This window comes from Hippopotamus amphibius, chromosome 3, assembly GCF_030028045.1.
Source record: "Hippopotamus amphibius kiboko isolate mHipAmp2 chromosome 3, mHipAmp2.hap2, whole genome shotgun sequence".
NCBI classification, from domain to species: domain Eukaryota; kingdom Metazoa; phylum Chordata; class Mammalia; order Artiodactyla; family Hippopotamidae; genus Hippopotamus; species Hippopotamus amphibius.
The window spans coordinates 199,309,325-199,324,438 of record NC_080188.1 but is presented as its reverse complement, the minus strand read 5'-3'; the positions used below and the strand labels follow the sequence as shown (position 1 = coordinate 199,324,438).

Sequence of the window (15,114 nt, the reverse complement as noted above, 5' to 3'; positions counted from 1 at the left end):
ATTTTAAAGTGTTTTCAAAAAGACAAATAAGTTTTCCCACATAGCCAGTAACAACTAAACTGTTTAACTGGGCCTTTTTGGTCTCATTTTGTCATTTTATTAAGTTTAAAATTCATTATATTAAAGATATGATTGTGTTTTGCTTTTTGAGAGCTCTCTATTAGAGTCAGAAGAGTTTGGAACATAAAATGATCCAAAATATTTTTTTATTTGACCTTTTTTCTTTTGAACTGTTTTAGATTTACAGAAGAATTGAGATGATAGTTGAGTTCCCATACACCTCCTTACCTAGTTTCCCCTTTTATTAGCATTGTGCATTATTAGTATGACACATTTGTTATAATCAGTAAACCAGTATTTTTTTTAATTAATTAATTAATTTTACTTATTTATTGGCTGCGTTGGGTCTTTGTTGCTGCACACAGGCTTTCTCTAGCTGCTGGGAGCAGGGGCTACTCTTCATTATGGTGTGTGGGCTCCTCATTGTGGTGGCTTCTCTTGTTGCGGAGCATGGGCTCTAGGCGCATGAGCTTCAATAGTTGTGGCACACAGGCTCAATAGTTGTGGCTCACAGGCTGTAGAGCACAGGCTCAATAGTTGTGGTGCATGGGCTTAGTTGCTCCGTGGCATGTGGAATCTTCCCAGAGCAGGGCCCAAACCTGTGTCCCCTGCATTAGCAGGCAGATTCTTAACCACTGTGCCACGTAGGAAGTCCCAGTAAACCAGTATTGTTATTAACACAAGTCTGTGAACTTAGATGAACTTAAGTTTTATCTAGTGTCCCTCTTCTGTCCCAGGATCCCATCCAAGACACCACAGGCCATTTAGTTGTCAGGTCTTTAGGCTCTTCTTAGCTGTGGCAGTTTCTCACATTTCTTGGTTTTGATGACCTTGACAGTTTTGAGGAGGAAAGACTGGGTATATGGGCAACTGTTTTTTTTTTTTTTTTTTAAAGGGGGACATCTATTCTTGCAGTCCTTCCTGTTGGTTGTGAAAAGATGTAAACACTAACATTGTGGGAGATGTTGTATTAGCTTAACCAAAGTAAACCCTGTACTGCAGTATGAACCTCACTTGATATAATTGCCCGTATCTAAATAAGGAGCATGGTGTGTTTTTACTAAAGTATTGTTCTCTGTGTGTCCAAATTCTTGTCAGCAAGTTTTCTTCATTGGCAAATTTTTAGCAGTCAGAGCTGTTTTGATTTTATATTTTTTAATGTCTAGCTTTATAGAGACATTTAAAATTAATTTCCCTAATTAGGCTTTTTGCTTGTTCAGTAACATTTATTGAACATCCATAGCACTGTCTGTGAAGATAGTTTTCATTTTAAATTCTTCCTTAATAACCGTTTTTACACTTCTGTAGAGTCAGAACACACCATCATTTTTAAAGGCAGTCTCAAGCAGGCACCTGTGATCACATTGACTTCTTTTTTCCTGTAACTGCAGTATGTAAAATGTGACCTTGAATGAAGCTGAAATAAGCTTCCTAGAAGGTATAGATATTTTGTTTACAATGAATAACATTGGACAGTAAAGAAAATAACCTAAATGTCAAATAGTAAAAAATTTTTAAAGTATCAATACAATGAAATATTAATGTTTGCAGTATAGTAATAAGTAAAATGCAATGTAATTTTTTTGGTTTGAAATTATGAAGATAAGCATTTTGGAAAAGATACTGTACGGATGTGTACCAAAATGTAGCAGGTTTTTCTTTGAGATTATGGCTAATTTTTTTCTTATTTATATGTTTTTTTCTGAAATTTCAGTTATAAGTTACTTTTTTTTTAAGATTTATTATTTATTTTTGGCTGCATTGGGTCTTTGTTATGGTGTGGGCTTCTCTTCTTGCAGAGTCCGGGCTCTAAGTGCACGGGCTTCAGTAGTTGTGGCTCGTGGGATCTTCCTGGACCAGGGATCGAACCCGTGTACCCTGCATTGGCAGGTGGATTCTTAACCACTGTGCCACCTAGGAAGTCCCTGGTGTTATTTTTTGTGTTACAGAAGTTGAATTCCACTGCTACCCTAGCAGCTCCTCTCTCAGCAGATCCATTGTTCACTGCCTCTACCCTTAAATTAGTATAGCTAAAACAATCTTATAGGAAGCTTTGGGGTTTTGGCGGCGCACTGTGTGGCATGTGGTATCTTACTTCCCTGACTGGGGATTGAACCTGGGCCCCCTGCATTGGGAGTGTGGAGTCCTACCCACTGGACCACCAGGGAAGTCCCTATTCTCCGACTGTAAAAAGCAAGATGCATGTATCTCAATGGTGGAAAAAGAATACAGCAAAAATAAAATAGATAATTAGTCCTTGAGTAGTAATATAATGAATTCCATTTTATACAAATTTATAATGAAGATAAGAGAATCAAAACCATTGTATTAAACATAACCAATCGAAAAACAAAAACAGGGTTGCGTTAGGCTTCCTGGAAACTGTTGGATGGGCCAAAAGGTTCAGTTTTTTCCATAAGATGGCTCTAGTAGCATTTGGTTGTCTTTAACTTCATTCGAAAAGATTTTGTTAGGTTGTACGTAACAGCTGTCATATCACCACACATTTCACCTTCAGATTTCCATTTATTTCGGTTTTTACAAAATTCTCTTAAGGGAAGAAATTTCAATTCCCTGGAAGATTGTAAAAGGCACCTGGACCAGTTCTTTGCTCAAAAAGATGGAAAGTTTTGGGAAGATGGAATTATGAATTTGCTTGGAAGATGGCAGAAGGTAGTGGAACAAAATAGTGAGTACATTGTTCAGTAACGTTCTTGGTGAAAATGAAAAATGTGTCTTTTATATTTACTTAAAAAACCGAAGGCACTTTTTGGCTCACTCAGTACAGAGCTTTGCAGCATGAACATTTCCTAATTGTTAACTTTTTTTTTTTACTTTGTAAATGCCAGGCACCTGTCTAAAGGCTTTGCCCCTGTTATTTAAGCCTCCTGGTTTCCCCCTTTTACATGTACTTTACGCACAGGGAGATTAATCTAGTTCAGAGCCACTCAGTGGCGTCAGGATTTGAACCCAGGCAGTGTGGCTGAGAGCCTGCCCCTTTTAACATCTGTTCTACTGTACAGGAGGAGGTAAAGGGCATCTCTGTACCTTAAAACTCAGCACTGAGGAAATGACAGATGAGGATGATATAGGGGAGCCCTTTTTTGTTTTTGTTTTTAATTTTATGTAAGCTTATTTTGACTTTATTGAGTTAAATGTATAAAATAGCAATGTATATACAGAGGGATTTAATGCATAATATATGTAATTATCTTTAAAAAGTCAGGATAAAAAAATAAAAAGTCAAGATGCAAGTTACAACAAAAAGTTTTTTTTTTTTTGGTGGTTTTTTTTTTTTTTTTTTTTTTTTGGCTGCACTGGGTCTTAGTTGCGGCACGTGGGATCTTCGTTGCGGCATGTGGACGTGCAGGATCTAGTTCCCCCACTCGGGATCAAACCCAGGCCCCCTGCATTGGGAGCATGGAGTCTTACTCACTGGACCACCAGGGAATCCCCCCAAAATTCTTTTGTATCCCAAATATATTGTTACTTCTTTTTTTAAAAAAATGTTGCTTCTTCTTTTTTAAAGGTTATACTCCATTTATAGTTATTATAAAATATTTGCTTTATTTAGGGGAACTCTTTAACCTGTGTTGAAATTGCTATGATGAAAAGTGCTAGTTGGCAACTAGGTGCCAACTAGAGTTAGGCTGGAAGGATGGGGTCCTTAAAGGTAAAGCTCAGAGGTCAGGTGCTCCTTGAAAGTTGAGGTCGCATTGACTTTTTGCTAGAGGAAAATTACATTTCATTGGTCAGAACTTAATGTCATGTAATACTTGTTATTTTTGATTTACAATTAAAAAAAAAACCGCTTTACATTTGTAATTTCATTTCTCACCATAGTCCTGAAGGTAGCTATTGTTTGTACTTTCCAAATGGAAAAGTTGAGATTCCTCAAGTGGCGGTAAAGAACTGAAATGAAAATTCTGGTCTTCTGACTTCAGTGCATTGCGCTTTTTTTGGGGGGCGGGGGTCCTATACTAATTGCCTGCTTACCTGCTGAGGAACAAGTGTCTTATCCATTAGTATTATGCTTGGTTAAGTAAAAGGAGAAGGGATTGAAAGAAAGTGGGTTGAGGTAGTGAGATAAGAACTAGAAGGCACAAAATTTTTCAAGGAAAGCCACACACTCCCAGGACCTATGTTTGGTTACAGACCCCTTTGACACCCTGGTGAAAGCTGTGAGTCTTTGCAGAAAAATCCACATAGACTCAATTCTATTTACAATTTAAATGCCTAGGATTTAAGATATAAAAGTGTGGTTCTATAGTTTAAAAAGAAAATCCTCAAAATAACTTGTTTTTACTAGTGGCTCACTAAGGACCGGAGATCTCAAACAGGCTTTGAACAAATCGCTGGCTAATTAAAGCTTCTTGGGGCCAAGTCTGCCCTGAGGGAAGTCAGAAGCAAGGGAGAAGCAGCAGCACTAACATTTTATTTTGCCTTGGGGAGACTTTGAATGAAGCCTTTTGTGTTACAAAGCTTTCCTGATAGACACCTGTCACTGTCATTGTGAGTGACATTGGATGTCTGAGGGGTTCATAAATAGTAAGTCTGTTCTTACAGTTTCTGTGAGAATTTGTAATGATTGTGCTGTGCTGTGCCTCTTACTACCTCTTGCGTTTGTGCAGGTGTCTTAGGGTATCTTACAGACAGACCACTTCACTGAGGAGTTAAGCTGTATGTCATGTATGTGTCACTGCAGTCTTTGTTAATGTTGGTAGATCTTATGCTCAACAGGAAGTTTTTCTAACTTGCCTTGAAATAATAAGACAGATTCTTTGGATCCATAAACTTTGCACTGAAGTTCTGTGGTAATGTTGATAACATAGAAACTATAAGAATCTGCATTTAGAACACTGAGTTTAGCTCTGCTGGCATTGGATTAAAATCCTAAGAGTACATTTATTTAGTGGTGACTGAGTTTGATAGAATATATGCAATTAGAAAAATGTTTCAGTTCTTTTTTTTTAAAGTGTACAATTTGATATTTTTTTTCTTATTAGTAATGTATATATGGCAATCCCAATCTCCCAATTCATCCCCCTCCAACCCTCCCCTACCCCCTTGGTGTCCATATGTTTGTTCTTCACATCTGTGTCTCTATTTCTGCCTTGCAAACCAGTTGATTTGTACTGTTTTTCTATATTCCGCATATATGTGTTAATATACGATATTTGTTTTTCTGTTTCTGACTCACTTCACTCTGTATGACAGTCTCTAGGTCCATCCATGTCTCTACAAATGTCCCAATTTCGTTCCTTTTTATAACTGAGTAATATTCCATTGTGTATATATATGTACCACATCTTTATTGACACTGATTTTTAATTGGTCTTGTCTACAGGGAATCAGAGAACTAACGTGCAGTAACCTCTGTAGAAAATATACTTAGTCATTTTGCTGATTGTTAGGTCTCAAAATGATGTCAGCCTCTAGAAAGATGAAAACAGTATTCTAGCATATTAAGTATGTGGATGCTAATAGTGGATCATTTACAGAGTGAATTTTCGTGGTGTTTTTGAAAAATCTTCAGCATTCTGTGAAAGTTATTTTCGTACTGGTCAGTTTTATCATTTCAAACATTTCTTTCAGTTAAATGTACTGTAAGTTATTGTTGCTAGGTTAGTGCTGTGACTGAGGAAAATGTTCACCTGGTGTTTCTCAGGCTTCTGTGAGAATTGTGAAGCTTCAGTGTCCTACTTAACTGCCTTCCCAAGGAATACATTTTTCAATGCTCAGGAAAACAGTTGAGCTTTTAAATAATATAGCCGTACTTTTATTTTGAAAGAGTTAAGATAAAACCATTTTAAAATTTTTGAAGGAAATTAAAATGAATTTCAGCAGGGAATTTATATGGAACTTCTTGCAGTCTATACCTAGTTTATATGGCAGTGCTATTTTTATGTTAGAAAAAAATGATTTTATGAACCATTTTATTGGTAGAGGCTAAAAGTTTTGGTTAAATTACATGATATCCCTTTTAGATACTTAGGTATCTAAACGAAAAATTATCACCATGTTTTTAAATGGAGATTTTCATTGTTTATTTGACTACTTAATTTGAGGATTATATTCCTGTTTGAAAATTTTCACTTCTTCAAGCTTTATTATGGTCTTTCTCCTTCTCTGATGGCTTTTTTTTTAATTAAAAAACTTTAAAAATTGACATGAGTTAATTTACAGTGTTGTGTTTCTGATGGCTTTTTTCCATATGTAAAAGTCTTGGCCCAATGAGGCCAGACTTTGCTAAGGATCTTTGTTCTAATATGACGATAAGCATTGCAAATAATACGTAATTCTTTTATAGGAGTAGAGCTTTGCAGCTGACAATGAAAATCTCAAAACGGCATGACATCCCATTTTCTCTCCGTCTTTGTAGCTAGAGGGGGAGACAGTTTGTAGTGATCTGTGTTTAATGAAGACATGATCTGCTGAAACAGTTTTTGTGGCTGCACTGGGTCTTAGTTGTGACATTTAGACTCTTAGTTGTGGCATGCATGCAGGATCTAGTTCCCTGACCAGCGATCGAACTCTGGCCCCCTGCACTGGAGTGCAGAGTCTTACCCACTGGACCACCAGGGAAGTCCCACAGTTTTATTTGTTTTATTTATTTATTTATTTATTTATCTATCTATTTAATTGGCTGTGTTGGATCTTTATTGCTGTGCGCGGGCTTTCTTTAGTTGCGGTGAGTGGGGGCTACTCTTCATTGTGGTGCACAGGCTCCTCAATGCAGTGGCTTCTCTTGTTGCGGAGCACGGGCTCTAGGCACGTGGGCTTCAGTAGTTGCAGCACATGGGCTCATTAGTTGTGGCTCACGGGCTCTAAAGCACAGGCTCAGTAATGGTGCACGGGCTTAGTTGCTCCGTGGCATGTGGTGTCTTCCTGGAGCAGGGATCGAACCCGGGTCCCCTACATTGGCAGGTGGATTATTAACCACTGCGCCATCTAGGAAGCCCCCCACAGTTTTAGTTTTAAATGTATTATACCCACTGTGTGAACTTCCTCAGTGACAGATACATATTGTTTTCCCTTTAATGTTTGATTTTTAGGATTTATTTTATTTGAAAAAGGCTTCAGCCTAAAACAAGTATAAATTAAATTACATACATACATAAAAAGACACAGCTCACCTTAATTTATAAAACTTCAATATGTAGACTTAAGATGAGATTAATTACTGTATCGTGTTTTGGAAGTAGAAGGCATATTTGATTCATTGGAGGATATCATACATTACCCATAAATCTTAATCTATAAAAATTGCAGGTCATTTGGGCAGTATGTTAATCATTTACTTGTATATTCTGACACATAATCTTTGATATATTTTTGGTCTAACCTTCAACCCAGATCAATTCATTTCAGAAAACGTACAGCTTTTATAAGGTATTAGAGAGCAAAGCTCTGAGCAATATCAAGTCTTCCCTTAGCCTGCCACAGAATATTAAGAAGTGTTGTGATTTCCTTCTGCTGCATTGTGTTCTGTATACTTAAATACATTGCTTTCTTTATCTTTAGTTATCAAGGTAAACAAAAGTCACTTTAATTTTTTTGACCCAGGATGGAGTAGATAGTATTTTTTTTTTAAAGTTTATTAGCAATATAGTATATCTGTAACTGGCATTTAAACATTAGTCAGGGCTTCCCTGGTGATGCAGTGGTTAAGAATCCTCCTGCCAATGGAGGGGACACGAGTTCCAGCCCTGGGCCAGGAATATCCCACACGCTGCAGAGCAACTAAGCCCGTGCACCACAGTGACTGAACCTGTGCTCTAGAGCCTGCGAGCCACAACTGTTGAGCCCACATGCCACAACTAGTGAAGCCCACGTGCCTAGAGCCCGTGCTCCGCAACAAGAGAAGCCACCGCAATGAGCAGCCTGCGCACTGCAACGAAGAGTAGCCCCCGCTCTCCAGAACTAGAGTAAAGCCCATGTGCAGCAATGAAGACCCAACGCAGCCAATAAACATTAGCCATAGTCTTTGTTGAACAGGCTGTATGACAGCATTAGACACTTGAAGTCCTGATCTGTAATTGACTTTTTAAACAGTACTACCGTTTTTTCTTTTTTCTTTACTTTCTTCCTATTCTTTTTTTGGGGTGGTAATAAATAGCTTCGTACCAATTTGTAATCTGCTTTTTTCTTTTTAAAAAATTATAAAATTTAATTATTTGAGTAATTGCTGGTAGGCAGTTACTCAGATAATTTATTATTTAATAGAGACAGCATTGCTTAATGTAGTTAATGTATTTCTGACTGTATTTAAAATGGGTAAGGAAGCAAAAGAAAAAAAATCACCTGTAATCCTACCAAAGACAAACCACTGTTAACCTTTTTGCTCTTTCCAGTGTTTTATTTTTCTATTGCATAGCCTATTTTTTCTTTCCTCCATAAAATATATGTAAGGAAAATTTTCAATGTCAGTGAATAGAGCTATGCAACAGCATACGTTTTTTTGTCTTAAAAATTATGTTGAAATATTAAAATAAATACTACATAACATAAAACATACCATTGTATCCATTTTAAGGGTGCAAATCGGTAACATTAAGGACATTCGCAGTGTTTGTACAACCATCACCACTATCCATCTCCAGAACCTTTTCATTATTCCAGACTGTAACTCTGCACCTGTTAAACACAGCATAATGTTTTTACCTTTAAACTATTCTCTTATTGTGAGCATTTGTTTCCAGTTTCCTCCACTTACAGGCAACAGTTCATACACACTCTCCTTCTTGCATGTTTTCTCCTGATAGCAGTTCTTCCAAGATACGTTAAGGATGATTCATTTTTTTATATCATAATTTTTAATAATGATTAATCCATTTCTACCAGCATACTACACACTCTAAAATCATTTATAAGGTTTAGTCTCTGTTCTTTGCAATCTACAGTTAAGGATGATTCTTAAAATCGGTTTTGGATGTCATCCCCCCCCCCCCCCCAAGAACTTATCCTAATAAGATAATGTTACTAGGTTACAGATATTAAAATATAGTTTGTAGGTAATTTGGTATTAATATAGCTATTTTGTGGAAGGAGAGAAACTTAAGGAATAGAGGAGTCAAAGTCCTTTTTGCCTGAGCTGATGATTTTGCAGTGGCGGTTGAGGCTCAGTGGGATTGCTGGGTGGAAGGGTGCTAGGAGGGGTGTGTGCAGGGTGTGTCATTTATTTGAAGAAGGATAGTCATGCATTTTCTGCTGTTCTGGTGGAAAAAAGGTTAAGCAACTACTACCCTGTGTTCTGTTTGACTCGTTAGAGATAACGTGCTTTACTTAATCAGGGATTTAACTTTAAAACCATTTTTTAAATGTCAGAAGTATACATTTTTCTAATGGAAGCCTTTGCTTCTCCACTAGGATTGGCAGCCACCATTTGCATGTGATGTTGACAAACTTCATTTTACTCCGCGCATCCAGAGGCTGAATGAATTGGAGGTAATGTCTTTAACTACTGTTCTGATTGCCTATGTTCCAAAGTGGGCTTCTTTGAAAGAGGCTCTGTCACAAATCTAGTGGTTTCAGTGAAGCTGAAATATGGCTAGTAACTGATAATCACGGTAAATAAAACACTTGGCAGTAAGCCTTTGCAGCTAACCCAGTTTCATTAAAAACACCGATTTTTGTCAATAATTGCCAACCTATTAATAAATGCATTTAAATCCTCCTGAATCTAGATGACAACCAATAAAATTTAGGTTTTGAAAAGCATGTGCTTTCAGAACCATTTAATGGAAAAGATTCTCCAGTTCTGATATTCTTCCAAAATGTATGTCTTCACTTAGATTTAATAACACACTTTACTTTCCCAAAGAGGAGTGAATAGCAGAGGAGATTCTCTAGAGAAGAGGTAGTAAAGTATTTCTTCTTTAGTCCTTGGGCAACTTAAGCCCTAAAGTGCTGGGTGAATAAGGCTTGGGTATTGATAGCATTAGAGATTCATTGTTTATATGAGTGTTTTGCTAATCTGATTTTCATATTGAACCATTTTTTGTTTTTCTGTACTAAACCAAACATTCTTAACTTAAATGAAACCTATGTCCACTGGGATTCTGTGGGCATTGGCAGTAGTAGCATCTAGTGTATGTATTTTCAAGTATTTCAGTATATTTTTACCTTGAAAGCTTGAAAGATAGGGAAATGGGTATTAACTTTGACATGGTTGGGAATATCTGAATATTGATCTCAATTTTGGTCTTGTGCAAGATAAAACTGTTAAAACTGTCTGACCTAATTTCACAATGAGGGAAAAGAAAAATGACAAAATTTTTAAAAAATGACTTGTAGGCAACAGTAATAGTCTGTTAAAGCAGTAACATTTAAGAAAGTTTCTGATTTTCTGTTATCTTTAAGTTCTCAGGACTTAAAGATAAGTGGTTCTGTTGTAAATCTGCTTTTAGATTTATATTTGAGTAAATAAAATTTGTACTGGGAGAGAGCAGGACTTTAAGATACCCAAATTGTAAAAAGACCAAAGGGGCATATGGAAACTTACTTAAGATACTCCTTTAATGAAGCACCTTTCAGATCACCTATTTATGTTATGGGAGGATTTTCTGAGTGTGTAATTACTACTTAACCTGGCACATGGTAGGGGCTTGTTAAATTTTTGTTGAGTTAACATATAATTATTTAACCAGTTTTACTTTGTATATTTTGGGGCAGTTACTTTATTGAATCCATAAGTGGTATTGCACTTAAATATTCTAAGGATGAAAAATATCACATGCACAGGTAATATAATAAGCTAGGTAAGATTAAAACTCAGTTCTTTGTCATTTAGGCTCAAACACGTGTAAAATTAAATTTCTTGGACCAGATTGCAAAGTACTGGGAATTACAGGGAAGTACTCTGAAAATTCCACATGTGGAGAGGAAGATCTTGGACTTGTTTCAGCTTAATAAGGTAAAAGCCTAATGACCATCTTTCTCGTTGAATAATTTTTCTGACAGCATGAATTTGATCTTCTTTGCCTTAAAATAAGAAACTTACTGCTGGAAATATGTAAAATAAAATTCTTCATTCAGTTTTGTGATTAATTGGTCACCACTTGTCAAGTCTGAAAGCCTTATCTTGTGAAATATTTTGCTGTCACCTGTTTTTTGGTCATTTTTAAACTTCATAATGGTCCTCTTAGATATTCCTGTCTATTTTATTGCAGATAAGACAACAGAGGCTTTCAGTGTCCAAACTGACCAACTGAAAAGTCTGAGTTATAATTCTATACCTTAAATTTCATTTCAGTCTAAGCCTGCATTGTTTGCACCAGACATTTTGCCGTTCTTCCTACTGCTCAGTTTATGGAGATTTTTAAGGGTCGCCATGTTGGACCAAGTACTAGAACCCTTTCTTTATCAGAGATTTCATTGCTAATGTAGTTCTTCCTCATGGAAAATCTTGACTGCTTTGGGGAACTGAGAAGTGGCTTTTGGAGGGGTACAAAAGTTTATGGACTTCGCTGTCAAAAGCAGTGTTTTACATTTCTATTTTAAAATTAATAGTGCATATATATAAATTTTACTTGGAAAGTGTATTTTTAAAAGATGACCACAGTCAAGAGCTAATTTCTTTTGCTGTTTTATTTAACAGTTAGTTGCAGAGGAAGGTGGATTTGCAGTTGTTTGCAAGGATAGAAAATGGACCAAAATTGCCACCAAGATGGGATTTGCTCCTGGCAAAGCTGTGGGCTCCCATATCCGAGGGCATTATGAGCGAATTCTCAACCCTTACAACTTATTCCTGTCTGGAGACAGTTTGAGGGTGAGTGCAGCTAGCCTTAACCTGTTTTATTTCACTGCTTATTGGTACATGGTCTTTGGGAGGAATGAAAAGGCCTTGATAATGTGTGAAAGACTTGCTTACAAGACTTGTTTTGTGAATTTTTCCTCCCATGTTTTTGTTCTGTTTTGAGAGCTACTGTGCTAGGAAGGTCGTTTTTGGAATGAATAAGGTTATAGAGGGAATAGTCTTTTGTTATCAGAAACTGAAATGTGTATTATCTTCACTACAGATGTTCTTTTCTTGTAGTGAGCAGTTGGTTATTACCTACTTGTTGCGGCTTATGTTTTTGCATTCACTTACTATTTAAAGTGTATTTCTGGTTGTCACTTGAAAGCACAACATGTGAAATAACTTGCCTGCCTGCTGTCTTTGCCAGCTGAGATTTTCAGGTAGAATGTTGATACCGGTAAAGAGTAGGGGACTTCATAGTGCAAGGTAGCTAATGGAGCCCTCTTCTGATGGTTCCTATGTAACCATGTTTATTTTAACCAAATTATTCAGATAAAAACTTTTGTTCCAATTAAAAGCAAACAAAACAAACAATAAAAACGTCCAACTTATTTTAGGCCCTGGTAGAAAGAAGAATGTCATAACTGTTTATACCCTTTGAGATATTCTACACTAGAGCAGTGAGCCCTATAGTTTTAAGAATTGTTACGATGCTATAGAGAAGTAGGAAGGTGATAACATAGTTTCGGAGGGTAAACTGCTAATCAGAACTCTGTCTTGATACAGACATATCATCTGTAATGCTTAAATCCTATAGGTTTTTGTGGCATTGTGTTTTTCTTCTCTCTCTCCCTTCTTGATTCCAGGTGGGCTTTCTTTTTAGATTAGAAGAATGTGACTAATCTAATATTTAGAAAGTTGTTTAAAGAAATGTGCATTATGTGAATGTTTAGAGAACCCATGGATGAAATTGTTTAGAATGTTGTATGTGGAACCTTTATGCCTCTGTTTTATATAATCAGATCTACATACAGTTGCCCACAGTAGATTTTCTCCTTTTAACCTTTCTGTCTCGGTGCAGAAGTTAGATGAATAAAGGGAGGGGTTATTACATTTTAGAAACATCTCATCTTTATACTCAGAGAGGCCCTATAGTTTCATAGTTGAAAAGTGCGTAAGCATTTATGCAGTGATAGTCTGAGAGGCATAGGTGTTTAAAGATGCCCTTTGCAAGCATCTTACATCCACAACACAGGTAAATGTCTGTTGAGGGGCCTATGATGCATGTTCATCGTGGAAAGTATAAAACCAAGGAAAGTATGATGGCAATAAATCCCTCCTAACCCTCTCATCTGTTTTTTTCTTTCAAGGCTTTTTTTATGCACACATATACAAGTTGGAAGTGTGTTCTTTATGTACAGTGTTGTATCCTACTTTTTTCCTGCTTAACATGTCACTGTATATTTTTGAAGATACAGGTTTGAATGATTCTGTGGCTTTCCATTTTTATACCCAGACCTTGACTTGCTTTCTCCTGTTGTTGAATTCTTTGTGCATAAATTTTTATGCCCATTTATGATTTTTGAAAATAATCCTTAGAGGAAAGGAGAATCGAAATACATTTTTTAAAAGAATGGGAAACAATGAGACACCACTACATACTGTTAGAACGACCAACATCCAGAACATGGCAATACCAAATGCTGGCGAGGATGTGGAGCAACAGGAGCTTTTTTTCCATTGCTGGTGGGACTGCAGAATGGAACTGCCACTTTGGAAGACAGTTGGGCAATTTCTTAGAAAACTAAACATGCTTTTATCATACAGTCCAGCAATCATATTCCTTGTTATTTACCCAAAGGAGTTGCGAAATTCTATCTAACACAGAAACCTGCGCATGGATAGGATATTTGTAGCAGTTTTATTATTCATAATTGCCAAAACTTGGAGCAATGAAGACATCCTTTAGTAGGCAAATGGATAAACAAATTGTGATACACTCAGAAGGTGGAGTATTATTCAGCCCTAAAAAACAAAGAGCTGTCAAGCCATGAGAAGACAAGGAGGACCATTAAGTGCATATTTTTAAGTGAAAGAAGCCAGTATGAAATGACTGCATCTACTGTATGATTCCAGCTCAGTGGTATTCTGGAAAAGACAAAACTGTGGAGACAGTAAAAAGATGACTGTTTGTAAGGGGTTGGGGGCAGGAGGGTAAGTCAGGCAGAGCACAGAGGATTGTTAGGGCAGTGAAAATATTCTCTACCTTTGTCCAAACCCAGAGAACGTACGGCATCCAGAGTGAACCCTGGTGTGTGAACTGTGGACTTTGGGTGATGTGTCAGTGTAGGTTCATCAGCTGTAGAAAATGTTCTGCTACTCTGGTGGGGCATGTTGATAATGGGAGAGGCTGTCCCTGTGTGGGGGCAGGGGGTGTATGGTAAATCTAGGTACCTTTCTCTCAACTAGGCTGTAAACCTAAAACTGTTCTTAAAAAATAAACCTTTCATAAAGGTGGGGGCAGAGTGCACAATGAAGGGACTGTTGCAAAAGGGTAAATTCAGACCTAAAGTAAGTTTTGGGAAACTTGCATCCCTTTGTTTTCTAGATGCCTTAAGGGATTGCTCTGCCTCTGTAGGATGATGTCATGGTGTGATGGTATAAATTACCTCTGAACCCGTTTCTCAGACGAAGGTTTAAGAGTTGGCAAGTGATAGCATTAAATATAAAACAAACACATCAGGTGCATATTTTGAATCATGGTTTGAAACAAAATAATCTCTCTGTAAATTCTAAAATACTTCTGAGCTTGATTTTATCTTAGTTCTTTAAAGTACTTGTACAACCAAGCAGGTCATGAATTGTGGAACCATTTAGACTAGTGGGAGACAAGACCCACATATATAATATCTGAATTCCTGACCATCCGCTTAATAAAATGTCTGTGATTCAGCTCAGTGTGTATTTCCACAATCACACATACTTTTAGGTCTTAATGGAAAGTTTATATAATACATAAAAGAGGTTAATTTAGATGGTGGACAGGTTTTATTCCCATCTGCATGTTTTCATTGATCGTACTTTAATGCTCAATTGAGGACTTGTTAGAGAATGGAGCGTGATATTTCATACTAATTTAGTTGACGTCTCTGGATTGAATTGGTGTATAGGTTTAATTAGAATAAGTAGAATATTTAATATTTATAGGTTGTGCTCCCACTGGTAGATTCGTTACTTGTTTAAAGTATCAAGCAATCTATAATAGAATTTTTTTAATAGTGCATAATGTGACTTAAATGTTAGAAATGATTGTA

At 36.7% G+C, this 15,114-nt stretch overlaps 1 protein-coding gene across 5 annotated transcripts in view; it reads left to right on the top strand.

Moving 5' to 3' along the window:
• KDM5B (lysine demethylase 5B) overlaps positions 1–15,114 on the top strand; it is a 68,983-nt gene that overhangs the window by 16,800 nt on the left and 37,069 nt on the right. For 4 of the 5 annotated variants that reach the window (XM_057730023.1, XM_057730025.1, XM_057730024.1 and 1 more), the window contains 3 exons: positions 9,430–9,507; positions 10,853–10,975; positions 11,660–11,830. In XM_057730023.1, coding sequence (XP_057586006.1) covers positions 9,430–9,507; positions 10,853–10,975; positions 11,660–11,830 — 372 coding nt within the window. Of the gene's footprint in view, positions 1–2,616; positions 2,750–9,429; positions 9,508–10,852; positions 10,976–11,659; positions 11,831–15,114 lie in introns of all 5 variants that reach the window. The other variant, XM_057730026.1, reaches the window with a different exon arrangement.